Below are 16,634 nucleotides of genomic sequence, written 5' to 3'. Positions count from 1 at the left end.
TTCAAAGTTTTATTTCCAAGCATCCAAGCAGATCTCTGCCTTTGACAGAAAGAAAACAAGAGCTGGGGTACATTCAGGGATGAATACAAAATTATGGGAAACAGATGTTTCCCAAAATAGTGGTGTGGCTGCACCACACAAGGAAGGCATCCAAACAAGAACTTTGCTTATTCTGGATAGAACAGGGTGAAAAAATGGAAAGGTATATAGAATGAAGTAAGATGCAAAAAGTTCCCTGGAACCTGCGGTTTTCCATTTTTAAAGAAAATTGCTAGACTGTATTATGGCAACAAGAACCTTAATTGTCTTTTGTCAATAGCCACAATCCTGTATGGTCCAGCATAGTGTAGTAGTTCCACCTGGATCTCTTGTAGAGTTGTTGTAGCTTTCCCTGCCAACAATTCTATGCTTGGTGAGAGTGATGGAGGATCAGAGATGCATCTGGCTATGTCCCTATATCCAGACTTGAAATGACTGTACTCTTCACTGAGGTCTATTCAGCTCCTCTGACTTCTCATCTGGATATTGGGACAGAACCAGACATTTGTCCTGTCTACCAGAGTTCTCAACAGAATATCCCATGGGGTGTGGTGACTCTATGGTAAGTTTTGGGGTGGGGGCTTTAGTCAATGCAGAAGGAAGACAGGAATACCAGCCTCCATACAGACCAAAAAGGAACATACATAGGCATAAAGTTGGCCTACATACATATGCCTCTAATAGGATTGCAGCCTATGTCTGGTGAATTTTCATACTGAACACAAACAATAGCTTATTATGAGTCCAAGGTGATATATTAAGAACTGCATTCAGACTTCATGCGCCCGCCTGTTTCTTACACTGCTACAGCCATACTATCAATAGAGTAATCTGTTTTGGGATGATCATGATTCGGTGGCATGGTTTTCAGCAACAACCTTCCTCATTTTGCTGGTCTGGATTTACCATTAGGCAAAGGGGGTCCATCATCCTTGGCATCAGATGCTATGTGCTATACAGCCCTAGCCTCATCCGCTACCTTCAGATGCCGTGTCTCATCACCAAAACTGAAGAAAGATTGACTTGCCAGGCATTGGCTTTTGTACATGGATCAAAAAGGGGATCCATCTTGTTACCTTAGGTAGTTAAGTGCCTTGGACCAGCTCTGTACTTTTGGCCTTTAAGTCAGTGAGGGATAAGTCTGGAACATGAATACAAAAGATAAAACAGAGTCTTCAGTTACGTATAACAAGGGCTCTTGTTCTCTGTAACAATCCCAGGATTTCCGACTGTGAAATGGTAACCAGATGATATATCATTAATTTTCACAACACGGAAGAGTGTTTGCAGTTCTTGTAACTGAAAAAGAAGTGGAAGGCTGGATGGTCATCCATCGCGAGTGCTTGGATTGTATATTTCTGCATGGCAGGGGATGAAACTGGATGGCCCTTGGGATCTCTTCCAGCTTTATCATTTTATGAGACTAAGGCACCTGCCACAAGAGGCAGGTGCTAAGTGACAGCCCCAGTCCACATCTCCTGAGTCTACTTTGCCTGTTCTACACCCCCCCAAACTACCCTGATGCCCTAAATTGTAGTGAAGAACTCAATCCCACTGTCAATGTTTTCCAGTCAACTACTGTAAATCAGACTAAGAATATGAGGTGAGATGTAATCTTACGCTTTTTCTACAGGCAGTAAAACATCCTGGATTGGCCTTGGTCAAACAGCCTATATTTCTTTGCCCTGGGATTCTTATCAACAAACTAAGAAGCAAAACAAGTCTTAGCAGCGATAATTTTACACAAGCTAAGAGATACCTACTATTGCAGCAAGCTAGTACAGTAGAGCCCTGAGCCTTCAAACTATCTGGCTCAGTTTTCAGAGCTTGTAAACATTGGCTTATTGGTGGAGTAATGAAATTTATGCTGGTAGGAACTAGGAAATGTCACACCGGAGTCTGTAATTCATTGAGTGAGACGTGGCAACTAGCTATACAGAAAATTATTTTTCCCTTCTGCAGATGATGAGCATGACCCCATTCCATTCCAGAAAGCACAATAATTAGACCCAAAATCCCCATTAAACACAGCTTTCCCCTGCCGCTGCATTAGGTGGGCAGTGAGGCTGGAAAATCTTTGAATCTGCACCAAAACAAATCCAGGCCTGTCAATGCAAAGTTGTACAGTATTTTTCCCTCTCATTACAAAAATATAAAAACAAACAAAGAAAAACAATTAAAAAGACATATAATTAAAAGAAAGCCCCCACAAACTGGCTCTTTAAATAAACTCTAGGTGGGAGCAGGTGACAACAATATTGTCCACGCATGTAGGGAGCTGTCACAGCCTGCTTCTTGCCTTCCTTTAGCTCCTCTTGTAACAAAAGACTCCAAATTTCCCTACTTTAGGATAGCCGAAGCTTCTGACACCAGGTTCTGGTGGGCCACAGTTGGGCCGGGGAGAGGTGATGGGGTAGCGCACGCTACCATCTGCCAGCCAGCCAGCATCACATTGGTCCAAGCCCAGGAACTTCCATGCTGAATAGAGCTGGCCCACCTTGGCAATCTCTGCTTTGTCATCCTGGCATGCTTGCTTGGCCTCTTCCAAGGTAAGCTTCCGAGGGTGAGCCAGATAATAAACAATCCCTGTTGAGAGGGCAGAAAAACATGTTATCTAGCAATTAATGAATGTCAAAATATCCTCCATATTTTTATACCAGTGCTGAGTGCAGTCAGCAGGTCACTCTAGCTCAGTTTCAAAGCATATGCTTGCCAAGGAAAAGGTCCAAGAGTTAATCCTAAGAAGCTCCTCATAAGGTTGACAAAGACACCTGTCCAAGATGAAAATACAGGTTGAGTATCACTTATCCAAAATGATTGGGACCAGGAGTGTTACAGGGTATTTTTTTCCCCAGATTTTGGAATATCTGTATATACATAATGCAATATCTTGGAGATAGGACCCAAGTCTTAACATGAAATTCCTTTATGTTTCACATACACCTTACAGACCTAGCTTAAAAGTAGTTTTATATAATAATTTTGTGCATGGAACAAAGTTTGTGTACACTAAGCCATCAGAAAGCAAAGGTGTCACTATCCTAATGTACACATGTGTATCGATTTGTCTTAATACACACATTTTAAAGCCATTTCCCCTGATGCTTGTCCGGGTGCTTTTTTTCAAACATAACACATCTTATTTGTAAAGAGTTCAGAGATAGAAAAAGAAAGTCATTTAGTGAAGGCAAATCAAAAGACATGCATTCACTTTCATTAACTGTCTAAATATGTTTCAAATCAACATGAATGTCTCCATAAGGCAGACTCCAAGGCTCCTATGAGGCCTGTTCTCATAGACTGGTTCTAGCTGGGCAGCTACTGCCACCTTCACCAGCCAGGCACTCTCCAGATGTTTCAGATCAGGGATGGGTAAAGTGCAGCCCTTTAGAGCTGTTTTTCTGGCTCTCCGGACCCATCAGAGGATTGAAAAAAAATCCACCTGCATGCCCCAAAATGTCTGCTGGTATGGGAACATTTTTGCCATGTTTTTGGCCTCCTTTGGGCTATTTTAGCCTAGGAGAGGCTTCCAGAGACTTATTTTCGTTAAAAAAAACTCTTCTCCTGGGCCTAAAATGGCCCAGGAGGGGCTTAAAACATAGGAAAAATGCCTTCATAACCCTTACAGGGGATTTGAGATTTTAAGAGGTGTGTGTCTGTGTGTGTAAGATGTGTGGCTTTCCAAGGTCTCCTAGGAGGCCACTGTGGCCCTTAGCATCCCACAGTTGTCCCCCATCTGTAGGGCTCCTAGAATCTCTGACCACTGGTCATCTTGGCAGTGGCCAATGGGAATTATAGTCCCAAAGATCTGGAGGGCACTTACTTTTGGAATGCTGTCCTAGTGGCTATATTCTGAATTAAGTACAATTTCCAAACCATCCCCAAAGGCACTACATTACAATGGTCAATCCAGCATCCCCCATTTCTTCCTTCAAGTAACCTAGTTGCAAAAAGTGATCACTTACAAGGATATAATCTCTGACCACTGGTCAGAGCTTAGCTCACCTTTCAGAGCAGATGAAAAACAGAAGGCATCAAAGTAATGGAGGTTCTTGTGACGTTCTCCATAGTTCCGGATGCCCGGGGCCAAGTTCTTCCCACCACAAGGTTCCCGTGGCAGAGTGATGGGGTACTGGACTGTCCCATCCACCAGCCAACCTGCATTGCACCAGTCAAGGCCCTCCATCCAGGATTTAAAGAGCTGCTCAAAAGAGGCAATTACTGCATCCTGGTCCTCACAGGCCTTCTTAGCCTCATGGAAGTTGAGCATGTAGCGTCCGTGGTGAGGCTGGTAAGGGAAGACCACCCCTAAAAAAATAAAAGACATCTGGTGAGTGGGTTCCAAAGCAAACATTTGGTTGTGCAGCAGGTGTGTGAATCCTTTAATTTTGATTCCCAACAGAAAGCAGACGTTAAACCTTAAAAATGGCAAAGACTATTGTTGCCATCTTGTGGCCAAATAGAAATATAAACTCTGGATGGTTCCAGTAGACCCTACAAGCTTTTCATCTCCTTCAATCAGAAAACTAAAGTAACTTTTTGGCATGCACCTCTGTAATTTAGACAGAGATGTGTAGTGATAAATTTTGACCTAAAGTCACTCATTGTTACAGTCTTCGTAGCATTTAGCATTTCCATTTCCATACTGCTTAATAGTGAACAAGGGAGCCTCAGCATCATGCCACGCACCTTGCAACTCTAGTTCCACAGTCCCACTCTCATCTTCCAGCCCATCAATGACCTCACAGCGGTACTTGCCCGCATCACGCAAGCGCAGGTCATTGATCACGAGGGACACTTCATGGGGAGCTGACCGCTGCAGACGCGTCCGTCCTCGGAAGTCACCGAAGCTGCGATGTTTAAACCCAGAGGCAACCAGCACATCAGCATCTTTGGTGTTATCCTCCCTCAGTTTGGACCACTTGATGCGGATCATGCGTGGGGCATCCAGTTTGGGTGAGTAGTAGTAGTGGCAGGGCAGCGTGACGTTGGCACCGCGGAGGGAGAAGACAGAATCCTGCGAAGTCTCAACCAGCAGCCTCACACCGTTTAAGTGAACTGAGAGGTGGAGAAGGTAGAAATTAGCATGGGCAAAGAAGCAGGGGGAAAATGCAAGCATCTCCTATAGAGATATTCTGGATTAGGAGGAGACAAACAATGAGATCTTCTCTCAGCCCCTTCCAGTTTAAAACTACGCTAGAGCAAATTGAGAAGAAACTTTTTAAAAACAAAAAGCATCTTAAAATAATAATAATTTTAATACTTTCATGTTCCACTGGATGCAGAACTGAGCTTTCCAAGAATCTCAGTGCTTCCACTGTTAAAATTAAAGGTCATGTTTCTAGTCCCTATTGCTGTAAAGATAGGCATGAACATGAGCAAGAATGGTGTGCTGAAGTTTCAGAGAGGCAAATGAAGACAGTAACATGTCTGTAAGCAGTTTACCTGTATCAAGAAATGGCCACTGGCCACTTTTGGATGAGGTTGCTTTTTCATAGACTCATAGAGTTGGAAGAGACCACAAGAGCCATCTAGTGCAACTCCTCTGAGCTCATCAGCATCTGGAGAGCCAAACGTTCAACATCCCTGTGTTGACACCTGAACTTTAGGTAGAATTCCTGACAGTAAGAGCTTTTGATAGTTGAACATGCTGCCTTGGAGGGTGGTGGAATCTCCTCCTTTGGAGGTCTTTAAACATAGGCTGGATGGCCATCTGTCGAAAGTGCTTTGATTGTGTATCCCTACAAGGCAGAGGGTTGGATTTGGATGGCCCTTGAGGTCTCTTCCAACTCTATGTTTCTATGATTCTAGAACAGAGCACCTGCCCATAACTTACCTTCTCCATTGCCATTGCCATTGCCATCACCTTTGTCATTCATGACTCGATCATAATAGAAGCCATTGTAGAAAGGGAGGCCACAGTTGCTGCTGCCTGTCTGCAGCAGCATCACAACCAAAGGGATGAGCATCACTTGGAGGATATTCCAGAATAAGACAAAATGAGTGCCTGTCAGTCAAAAGAGGGAGAATTGGATTAGCTCTTTATTTAAGGCAAAAAAAAAAAAAAAGGCATTTCTAAATGCCATCAGAACCCACTAGGGCTCTCCCATGTCAAGGCAGAATGGATAAAAACAGTTAAAAGTTAAGGACTATAAAGCCACATTAGGGGTCTATGAACCCTAAGAAGGGGGAATATGGGTCTGAAAGTTGCCCGTTCACAGTCAGCACCTGGACAGCAGATTAAATAGGCCTACAGGTCATCTGGTTCCATTCTTTCCCACTTTAGAAAGAAGCAATGCATTTCCATTGAAATGAAAGCCATTAGTGATCTATTTCCACCTACACTTACAAACCATTGGCCATGATCTTGCTTCAGAGCTACTTCTGCCAAGTCCACTCCCCAAAAACTTACCTCTTAAACCAGGCAGCACCCCCACCGAAGGGTTTCAAAGACTGAAATGCTTGGAAATAATGGCTGCAGAAGTCTCCCATTCTCCCATTGAGATGGGCAGCTGGTGAGACCCCTCAGTATCCTGATGCAGCTGCTTGCCTCAATACAATATGCAACTGGGAGAGAACTTCATTCATTTCCATTTGCAGTGCCTTGGAAATGTTCATGGCTTATGAGGTAGGCTTTTGGAGTCATGTTTGGCCACAAACAACCATAAACATGATCTTGTAAATGTATGGGTTCTGGACAGGATAGCAGCCAATTGTGTGCAAATGCACATATTTACAGATTGGTGTCCTGGTTTGCTCTCCTATGGGGTGATACATTTCCTCTGGGGGGTCTTGGGGCAGCAATGCCCATCTGATTAAAAAATATATCATAGACTCAAGGAGTCGGGAGGGTCCCCCAGAGATAGCTACTCCGATCCCCTGCCAGTGCAGGAATCCACTTATAAACCCACCATGAGAGATGTCCATCTATCCTCTGTCTAAAAGCTTCCAATGAAGAAGAGTCCACAACTTTTCAAGGTACTCTACATTCTACTTCTGAACAACTCTTACTGTTAAGAAAGAGCTGGGTATTATTAGTAAAACAAAAATAACTGAAAAAACATACAAACATATGCACAAGTCCAAGAGAAAATCTATCAAGTCCCACTGATTTCAAATAAGGAGAAATCAGAACATGCTTCATTCTTCTGCTGATCTTCAATTAATGGAGCTCAAGAGTGTTTCACTTTGGCTGGATCCTCACTCTATGGATTATACAATTGCCTGAAGTAGCCAGAAGCAATTCCTCCTTTCCTACAATTATGGAATATGTGGTTTTAATTTTAAATGCATTGCCATTCAGCTCATAGTCCTGAGTGCATTTGGTAAGGAGTGGCTCCTACTGAACTCAATGAGATTACATCTGTGTAAACATAAATAAAACTGAGCTGAATGATTGGTGTATGTGTGTGCCTTCAAGTTACCTGTTACCAACTTATGGCAACATCATGAATTCCATAGGGTTTCTTAGCCAAGGAGTACTCAGATATTGTTTACCATTGCCTCCCCCTGAAATATGGCCTACAGCATCAGGTCTTTCTCGGTGCTCTACCACCCAAGTACTAACCAGACTTGATACTGCTTAGATTCCAACATCAGACATCATAGTATTTAGGATTAGACTGAAACTTAAAAGTCGTATCAAACTCCTGACCAACCGCCAGAGGGCACTTTGTGTCCATCAAGTTTCCTGCAAGCAATTTCATTCAGGAATTTGACTTGTTGGCCTCTTTGGTTAGACATAGTTTACAACCTCCTTTTTTAAGCTGACACTGCCCTTGCGTGTGTAAAAGAAGCGGGAGCGGGTCCAAGACCTGAGCCTTTTTCCTTTCCTTCTTCCAATGAAAAGCAACCAGCCATTTCCGATCCTTGCCAGGCATTCCAGAAATGCAGGCACTTCGCTTCATATTTTCACTTGCTTCCAAGACTACTCTCTCACCCATGCCCATCTCAGAAAGATATTAAGATCAGTGATCAGACTTCCCTACTCCTGCTGGCCTCCAGATGTGTTGGGCAACAACTCCCATCATCCCCAGCCAGCACACTATCCAAGCCAACAGGGTAGAACTGAATGGAACCCTGAATTGATCACTCCATGCAGCACCATGCGGTTGCAGATCTCTGCTATTAGTACACTGAAATGCAATGGAGGAGAGACTTCACATTTCATTAAAAGCAGAATTGTTATATTGTTATATTGTTGTGCTATGCAATGACCTTTGGTAAAAAGCTATAAAATTTGATTGAATACTCAAAAGCAGAATTAATGGTGCTAAGACAGAAGAATGTCGCCAAAGCTCTGGTGACAGAAAAGGTTTATTTTCAGCCTGGGGAAAAGTGAAGACTCATTTGCTCTTCAAAACAACACACCTGCCAACTTTTTCTGCATAGCCAAACCGCAGTTACTCAAATGTCTAGGCATGTTTACTCAAAGGTAAGTGCTACTGAGTTCCACAAAGTGTGAAATCCCATGGAAATCAGACACAGGATTGCTGCAACTGAAACAGTGCAATCTACCCAGAAGCAGAGAGTTATCATGTAGGTCTTTGTTTGGGGCATTCACCCTAATAGAAATTAAAAAAAAGGAAGTTATAAAGATGTGGTAGCTGCAGCTTTCCTAAATAAACCAGGAGATGGCAAAGATGATCTTTTAGGTCTCTTCTGTGATTCGATGACAGTTAATTCAGAGCAGTGAATAGGAGAGAGACAACAAGCAGCCTTCTCTGGGATGAAAGATGTCCTCCGGCCTCATTTCAGTACAACAGAAAGCTAACTCTTAACCTGCTCATGTAGATTCAATGGAAAATGGAAAAAGTCATTATGATGAATCACACAGAGATGCAGCAGGGCAGCCTTATCCTTGGGTGGATTTGTATTTGTACTGTAGGCAAAGTGAGAACTAAGACAGCAGATGTAGAGGGGATGGGACAGCAGATTCGTGGTTCATCCTTTCCGTTGGAAGGTGAAGCGGTGTCTTGAAAGCAGAGTTTGGAGGAGTTACATTTTGGAGAACAACTCCCAGAATTCTCTACCCAGTATCTGAAAGAAGAGATATCATGTACTGGCCCATTGGCACTAACCACTCTCTCTCCTAAGCAAAGGTGCCCTCCAATTTGAGATAGCAAATACTAAGGTGATGAATAGATATTTCTAGGAGAGGTTTCCAAAATCTTGTCCAGGCGCGTGCACCTATGTTTTTTAAATATATATATGTATTTAAATGGAAAATGAAATACCCCTGTCGAGGAATTATTTACCTTAGACTATCAGGTGTTGATAAAATTAAAATCTGGAGGCAGACAGGACTTCCTTCTACATTTCTGGCAACCGTCTGTTCAGAAATACCTGCTTGTCAGTACTGAGTTCATAAAACGAATGAATACCTGAAAGTTTATAGTAAGAATGAAACTGTAAATATATGAACCTTGTGGGAATAGAGTCTGTAGGTATAAGTTATAAAATATGATTTATGAAAAGAAGACGTATAAAAGAAAGTAGACTGGGTTAAACAAAGTTATGTTACTGTAAAAGAAAGTCATATAGAGGATGAGAAACAGACTTGTATGGACAAGGAGGGAAGTATGAATAAAAGATGAAGTAAGTTGGAAAAGGTACATTCAGGTGTAGGAAGGTATGAGGAAGTGAAAGAAAGTATGTGTAGGTGTAAGAAGGTTTGTGTAAGTGTTAGGAGAGTATGAGTAAGTGTGAGGAAGAGTAAAAGGAGGATAGAAGGTGAAACAAAGAATATATTGATGAAGACGGAAGGGGGAGTATTGGAGATGTAAAAATGTAGGGTTGTTTGGAGATGAAAGAAGATAAGGGCCTCATTCCCATTACCTTTTAAACCGGATCGTGATTCGGTTCAAATCAGTTCAAACGACTCTGGTTCCCACTTAATCCAAATAGCTGAAGTGATTCCAAGAAGGGGGCCATGCTCCAGACCCATTTAACCTGCATCTTTTTGACACTGATTTTTTTTCTGCTTCTTTTATGGTAAATCAATTCCGCACAAGTGTGAACCACAAGCAGATTGGAATCGGTTCAAATTTCCCCTTCGGCCGTCTGGAACCGAATCATTTTCAGTTGATTCATTCGTGAATGGGAACCACAAGTGGGTTATTTTGATGCCAGAAAATGACAGAAAATGCAATCAGGACAAGTGTAGTGTAAACCACAATCCGATCTTGAATCAATCCATCGATTCAGAGCACACACCAATTTATCTGTAAGTGGGAATGAGGCCAAGAAGGAACCAGAAAGAAAGAGTGTGATGGCATAGTTGGTATAAAGTATGTAGATATAGCTACAGGTACGTATGGTTGTATATGCATGTATATGTATGTTATATAAGTATGTGTTTTTTGTGTTTTTATACTTAATAAAATTTCGTGTTTTAAAAAAGAATTACCTGCTTGTGACCTAGCAATGTAACCTTTATGTGCTTCTGTTGTCAATTGACTAATGTGTCCATATTCTTCTACAGTTTCTGCAATATCCTTCTTTCCTATCCCATCCTATGCTTCCCAATCCCCACCAGAAAATAAAAAAGTCTCCTGCGGGGCTAGGAAGACTCCCATTACAGGAAACTTCCCAAGCCCCTTCTCATTCACCAAACATACAATGATACCCTTACATCCTCTCCAGGCATAAAACAGCACTTGTTCTTACACTCCCTCTCTCCTACCTAAACAAGCTGAGGTTTCCTTTGCAATCTCTCCCCCTATCTAAACAAAACCATCCACTCCTTCGAACACTTGGTCCATTCAAGCACAATGGGCTTTTATACATCCAGGTTGCAACACTGTTGGCCATCACACCTTCCCTTCCCAACAACCTTCTGTCGGCAAACTATCATTGTCCATTGGTGCTGTAGCTCTGGAAGGATATGCACTTTAAAAACAGAACCAACCACAACTTCTCCAAAACCAAACAAACCCAGAGATGAATTGTCTGTTATTTTTCATGCAATACCAGCACTGAAGGGGGAAATTATAAGCTTACATTTGCTCTGTGTTGTGTTTCCCATTGACTAAGGTGGGGAGACACTGTTCATGTCTTGCCATGCCTTCTATTGTCAGGAAAGAAGAATTCATTCAGGAGGAGAAGAATCACCTTAACCAGGTGATCCTTATCTTTCGGTTCCAAGGAATCAGATATATTTCTCCGAGTGACTAACAAAACTGAAATATTTCATGTCTCGGTTCCATTTTGTTAGTCATTACTCTCGGAAAGATGTATTTTAAGTGATTCATTTCATCCATTTGGGATCTGGAAGAAACTTCTCTAAAGTGGTATTTAATAGAGTACTTCAAAAATGTCTATTATGCAGGAAGATTAGATAGATAGATAGATAGATAGATAGATAGATAGATAGATAGATAATACAATCAAACCAGGGTTTCCAATCCTTCAAGTCATTTCCAACTTATAGCAACCCTAAAATGAAACTATCACAGGGTTTTCTTGGCAAGATTCATTCAGAGGTGGGTTGCCTTTGCCATTCTCTGAGGCTGAGAGAGTGTGACCTGCCTAAAGTCACTCAGTGGGTTTCCAAGCCAGGATTTGAACCTTGATCTCCAAAGCTGCAGACCAGTGCTCAAACCATTATACCAGGCTGGCTCTAGATGCTCAAATATTAGTCTGCTGAAACTAAGCAAATCTAGGAAGACATTTGTGTGCATAAAAGTTGTTAACTTCACTTCTGGTTATGAAAATCTATTTCTGTGTTGAGTGTGTGTTCTGGGAAGACTTCCATTGAGCCATTACTTTTCACCTGGTGGAAAGTTCTAATAAAAATTACAGTAGACCCCACAAGTCTAGAGTCTGCTGGCCTAAAGTACAACACACAAGACACCCCTACGGCTGCCAACAAAAGCACACTTGCCTGAGAATAAACCCCATTGGACACAAATAGGCTTACTTTTGAGCAAAAATGCATACAACTCAGAAATGGAGAATGGAAGAACTTTGTTGAACAAACTGGGATGGGGAAGAGAAGGTAGGTTGCATCCACACTACAGAAACTGGATTATTTCTGCAGTGCAGATGCAACCGTAAGGTATGTGCCAAGACAGAGTAAATCTCTGTAGAGAACATAGAAACAGCCAAGGCTAAAACATATCATAAAACAATAGTAATCACAGTACCATGAACAGCTTTTTCTAGAAAACTAGTGTGATATAGTAGTGCAAGTGCTGGACTAGGACTCTGGGAGACTAGCGTTTGAACTGTCACTGTATCATGGAAAGCCCTATGGTGACTTTGGTCAGGTTACATTCTCTCAGCCCTATGAGGAAGGCAATGGCAAATCTCTATTGAATATATCTTGCCAAGAAAACCTTAGGATGGGATTGCCATAAATCATACTTGAAGAGACATGACAATATGGTAGACCTGAAGGAAGGCATATATTGATCTTCAACTGGTAAGCTGTAGCTGGATCTGTGGTGGAGTCTCCTTCCTTGGAGGTCTTCAAACAGAAGCTGGCTGGCCATCTGTTGGGGATGCTTTGATTGTGATTTCCTGCATGGCAGGGGGTTGGACTGGATGGCCCTTGCGGTCTCTTCCAACTCTATGATTCTGTGATTCTATCTAAATCTTAAAGACCAGCACTGCTGCCATGCAAATATGTGGCCAAGATTAATGAGCGGCTTCCCAAAAGCAAGTGTGAACAAAACATGAATCCTACCATCCCAAGATCACAGAGTAGCCCCATGTACTTGTCTATTACATTCCATCAGATCAAAATTATTGGCATTAAATACTGATGGAAAGTATTTGAAAGAGAAGTCAAGCTTACATCTCAACTGACACAAGCGTGATTTGTTCATTTAAAAAGATCTGCCTCTCACTTTCATTTTACAGTTCAGGTTTTTATACAAGCTGGTTAAAAATTCTGGGTTGGTTAAAGCCTCAGGTGTGAATATGGGAGAAGACTCTGACACATATTCTGTGGCCACTTGGAATAAGCTCTTCCTCTTTTCCCACTGCCTTCCACATTTCCAAGCATTATTCTCTACATGACTGTAGAGTCTTTTCCTCTTCCATAACCTGCCCACATGGCATTAGATGTGTTCTCACATGTTGAGACTTCACTCATGAATAGAATCAAGCTTCCGGTTAAGCAAAGCCAAATCTGGTCTGCCCTTTCAACTGGCCTGTAATGCAAGTGGTCAAAAGAGAAGAGCTTCCTTGACCCAGACTGAATACTCTCTTGTACATCCCACCTAACTTTCACAAAAAGCACACACACACACACACACAAAGCAGAGTGGATGTTCAAAAGGTGCGGTACTATTTTTAATGCCAATACTAAAGCTTAGTACAGTAACATCCAAAATCCACAAAGCAGTGATACCTTTATTGGGCCCACCAAAAATGCACACAAGACATGTTGCAAGCTTTTGAAGCTCCATCGGCTTCTTTATCAGGCAACGGCGTTAAAAACCATGCAGGACACAAAATATATCACGACGTCAGTCACCGACCTGCATTTTGTTAAGATGCTGTTGGTGTTGTTCTGAGTTAAAATGGTATGGAGGGTTATCTAGGTAGGCAGAGACCACTCCTCCTTCTGCCCATATGGGTTGTTGTTGTTGTTGTTGTTGTGCCTTCAAGTTGTCTCCAATTTATGGCAACCTACAAGATTTTCTTGGCAAATTTCTTCAGAGAGGGGTTACCATTCTTACCACCAGAGGCTGAAATAGTGTGACTCACCCAAAGTCACTGAGGGATTCCATGGCCAAACCCTAGCCCCCAGAGTCATAGTCCAATGCTCAAACCACTATACCACACTGTTGTTGCAAGATGGTATCCATGTAGACAGAGGCCACTCGTTTTGACCATGTATGTACTAGGAGACAAAGTATCACTGTTTTGTGGCTTTTGGATGCTCTTGGATGTATCTATATGGCCAACATGGCTAGCCCTGGATATACTGTAACACTAATGCTTGCCATCTTGGGAGCTCTGGGAAAGTGGCTAGATCAATTTCTCTTTCTCTTCTTCCCTGGATGACCTTGGGCAAGACACACACTCTCAGCCTCATGGGATGGCAATGAAAACCCTCCTCTGAACCAATCTTACCCAATGGTAGGGTTGCCTTAGGGTCGCCAGAAGTCAGCAACGACTTGAAGGCACACAACAACAAAAACCTTGAGGAAGTCACACACACTCAGCCTCAGGAGAAGCCTCCTCTGAACAAATCTGGCCAAGAAAAACCCAAGATAGTGTTGCCATACGGTTGCCAGAAGTCGGAAATGACTTGAAGACACACAACCAGTTGAATGTGAGTCAACCGTGTGATGGTACAGCTAAAAAGCCAATGTGATTCTAGGCTTTTTGGATATACTGTCTAGATCAAGGGAAGTAATAGTGCCACTCTATTCTGCTTTGGAATACTGTGTCCAGTTCTGAGCACCACAATTCAAAAAGGATGTTGAGAAGCTGGAATGTGTCCAGAGGAGGACAACCAAAATAGTGAAGGCTCTGGAAACCATGTCCTATGAGGAGAGACTTTTAGGAAGCTGGGTATGTTTAACCTGCAGAAGAGAAGGTGAAGAGGTGATATGATAGTCCTGTTTAAATATTTGAAGGGGAGTCATATGGAGGATGGAGCAAGCTTGTTTACTGCTGCTCCAGAGAAGAGGACCCAGAACAATAGATGCAGGCTCCAGGAAAAGAGATTCCACCTCAACATTAGGAAGAACGTCCTGACAGTAAAAGCTGTTTCACAGTGAAACACACTCCCTCAGAGAGTGGTGGAGTACCTTTCTTTGGAGGTCTTTAAACGGAGGCTGGATGGCCATCTGTTGGGAGTGCTTTGATGGTGAGTTCCTGCATGGCAGGGTGGTGGAGTAGATTGCCTTTGGGGTATCTTCCAACTCTATGACTTTATCACATGGAGGAGAATTGGAAGATTAAATGGGGTTTATCCCATGAAAATCGCACAATTACTATTATCGTAATTAAGATTTTCAGACACAGCCCCCCAAAAAAGCCATTATCCAAGGAAAAAGCATTTTTGGGATCTTCCCGTGAATGATTTGTTGCTATTTATTGCCCGGTTATTCACAGTTAATGGCACTTTAATCGCTTTTCAACGTCATGCAAAAACCCTTATCACAATTGTGGGATATTCCCAGGATATTCCTGGGATAATGGCCATTTGATCGCACCGTCATGTGAAAATCTTAATTGTGAATGCTCACTTTTCATGGGATAATTCTCGTTTATACTTTCAGTGGTCCCCATGTGATAAAGTCCTATAAGAGTCTATAGATTCTATGATTCTCACAGCCTTGGCCACTATAGTGGCTCATCTCCACATCACACCAGAAGTTTCCTCTCCCACACCACAACCCAGTAGTGTCTTTAGGGTTGGTGTCACCCAGTGTGGGAACTCGTGGTGTCACTCTCCCATTGACCTCCTCCTCCTATTTCATACCATATAGAATCCTCAGTCATCCTTTTTTGCGCTAATGTTACTTGTCAGTCACAATTCCCATAGGCCACCAAATGTCATGCTAATGATGTACAGAACTGGCAAAATTAAAACGATCCCTTTAAATTACAAGATCATATGTGCAACCTAAATGCACTCACATACACACCGTGAAGATTGGGTTAAAGACGAGAAGTTTGGAAAGAAATTTTTAAAAGAATAACATTTTTTTGAAATTTTCAAAGAATGTTGTAAAAAAATTGAAATGTTAATTTAAAATCATTCTGGGACCTCGCCCTTTGTCCTCCCGCTGAGCTTTACCCCATGCCCACCATCTCTTAAAGCATTTTAAAGGGAAGCGGGCGAATGCTGCAGCCAATTTCTAGCAAAAGGTAGGTGTTTGAGGAGCAGTGGTGTCACCGCTCCTTAAGACGTTACCTGGTGCGGTCCGCACCCCCTTGGTGCCACCACCACATATATATTGTTGTTGTTGTTAATGATGATGATGATTTATATAGTGCCATAACATTCACATGGCACTTTACAGACATAATTGGTTCAACCTTATACACAACACGTTGCTCCATTGCAACATCTCTAGCTGCCTCCTGTCCCAGGAGCCAAACCTGTTTGGAGCTTCCTCCATAGAGCAAAGCAGGCAAGCATCTGCCTCTGCCCTGGACCCCATCCCTCTGTCCCTGCCTTGCCCTCCTTCCCAGGGGATGCAAAGAAGAATCCCACCACAGACAACCCTCCAAAAAACTCATCCCAAACTCCCCCCTTCCTTTCATCCCTGGCTTCTACTTACAGGCAAAAGAGGCAGATGCCTGGCTTTGGAGGCTGTCAGAGCAGAGAAAGAGCAAAGCAAAGCAGGCGGCTGGATGGACTGCTCCCTTCCGACTGACTAAGGAAAGTTTGGAGCTGAAAGTTTAGTGCAATGTGGGTCGGAGGGAGGGACCCCGAGGAAACTTGGGTGGGATGGGGCTGGATGAAGAAGGCAGAGAGGACCAGCCCCTTAAAGAACCAGATCCTACACTTGATCTTAGCCAAAAGGCTGAGAAGCAACCCTGGCAGCCAATTTATATAAATGAGGAACAACAACAAAGATAAACTAAGATGCAAGAATATACTATACAAAAGCAATGAGATTATG

The 16,634-nt window shown here is 42.6% G+C and overlaps 1 protein-coding gene across 2 annotated transcripts; it reads right to left on the bottom strand.

Moving 5' to 3' along the window:
* On the bottom strand, positions 1-16,345 carry LOC149307413 (hyaluronan and proteoglycan link protein 3-like). 2 transcript variants are annotated; one of them, XM_089537963.1, is made up of 5 exons: positions 16,290-16,345; positions 5,876-6,046; positions 4,729-5,097; positions 4,045-4,347; positions 1-2,625 (listed from the first exon to the last, which is right to left on the bottom strand). In XM_089537963.1, exons 2-5 carry the CDS (start codon positions 6,006-6,008, stop codon positions 2,345-2,347), a joined length of 1,086 nt encoding a protein of 361 aa, XP_089394089.1. In that variant the 5' UTR covers positions 6,009-6,046; positions 16,290-16,345; the 3' UTR covers positions 1-2,344. The 2 variants fall into 2 exon arrangements, with proteins under 2 accessions (XP_089394089.1, XP_089394088.1); XM_089537962.1 differs by lacking the exon at positions 16,290-16,345 and adding an exon at positions 9,297-9,380.
* Positions 16,346-16,634: the final 289 nt, after the last annotated feature.

The sequence above is a fragment of the Sceloporus occidentalis genome, unplaced genomic scaffold (genome assembly GCF_023333645.1).
Source record: "Sceloporus occidentalis isolate IW3139 unplaced genomic scaffold, rSceOcc1.0.p SCAF_9, whole genome shotgun sequence".
In the NCBI taxonomy this organism is placed as follows: Eukaryota; Metazoa; Chordata; class Lepidosauria; order Squamata; family Phrynosomatidae; genus Sceloporus; species Sceloporus occidentalis.
This window is presented reverse-complemented; position numbering and strand designations above follow the sequence as displayed.

What these genes read in the sequence shown, in the direction of transcription:
- LOC149307413 (XM_089537963.1), bottom strand. Translation starts at nt 6,008, where the DNA reads ATGCTCATCCCTTTGGTTGTGATGCTGCTGCAGACAGGCAGCAGCAAC. An exon ending in TGTGGAACTAGAGTTGCAAG is followed by an intron (nt 4,348 to 4,728) that starts GTGCGTGGCATG and finishes TTATTTTTTTAG; the next exon opens with GGGTGGTCTTCCCTTACCAG. An exon ending in TTTTTCATCTGCTCTGAAAG is followed by an intron (nt 2,626 to 4,044) that starts GTGAGCTAAGCT and finishes CCCTCTCAACAG; the next exon opens with GGATTGTTTATTATCTGGCT.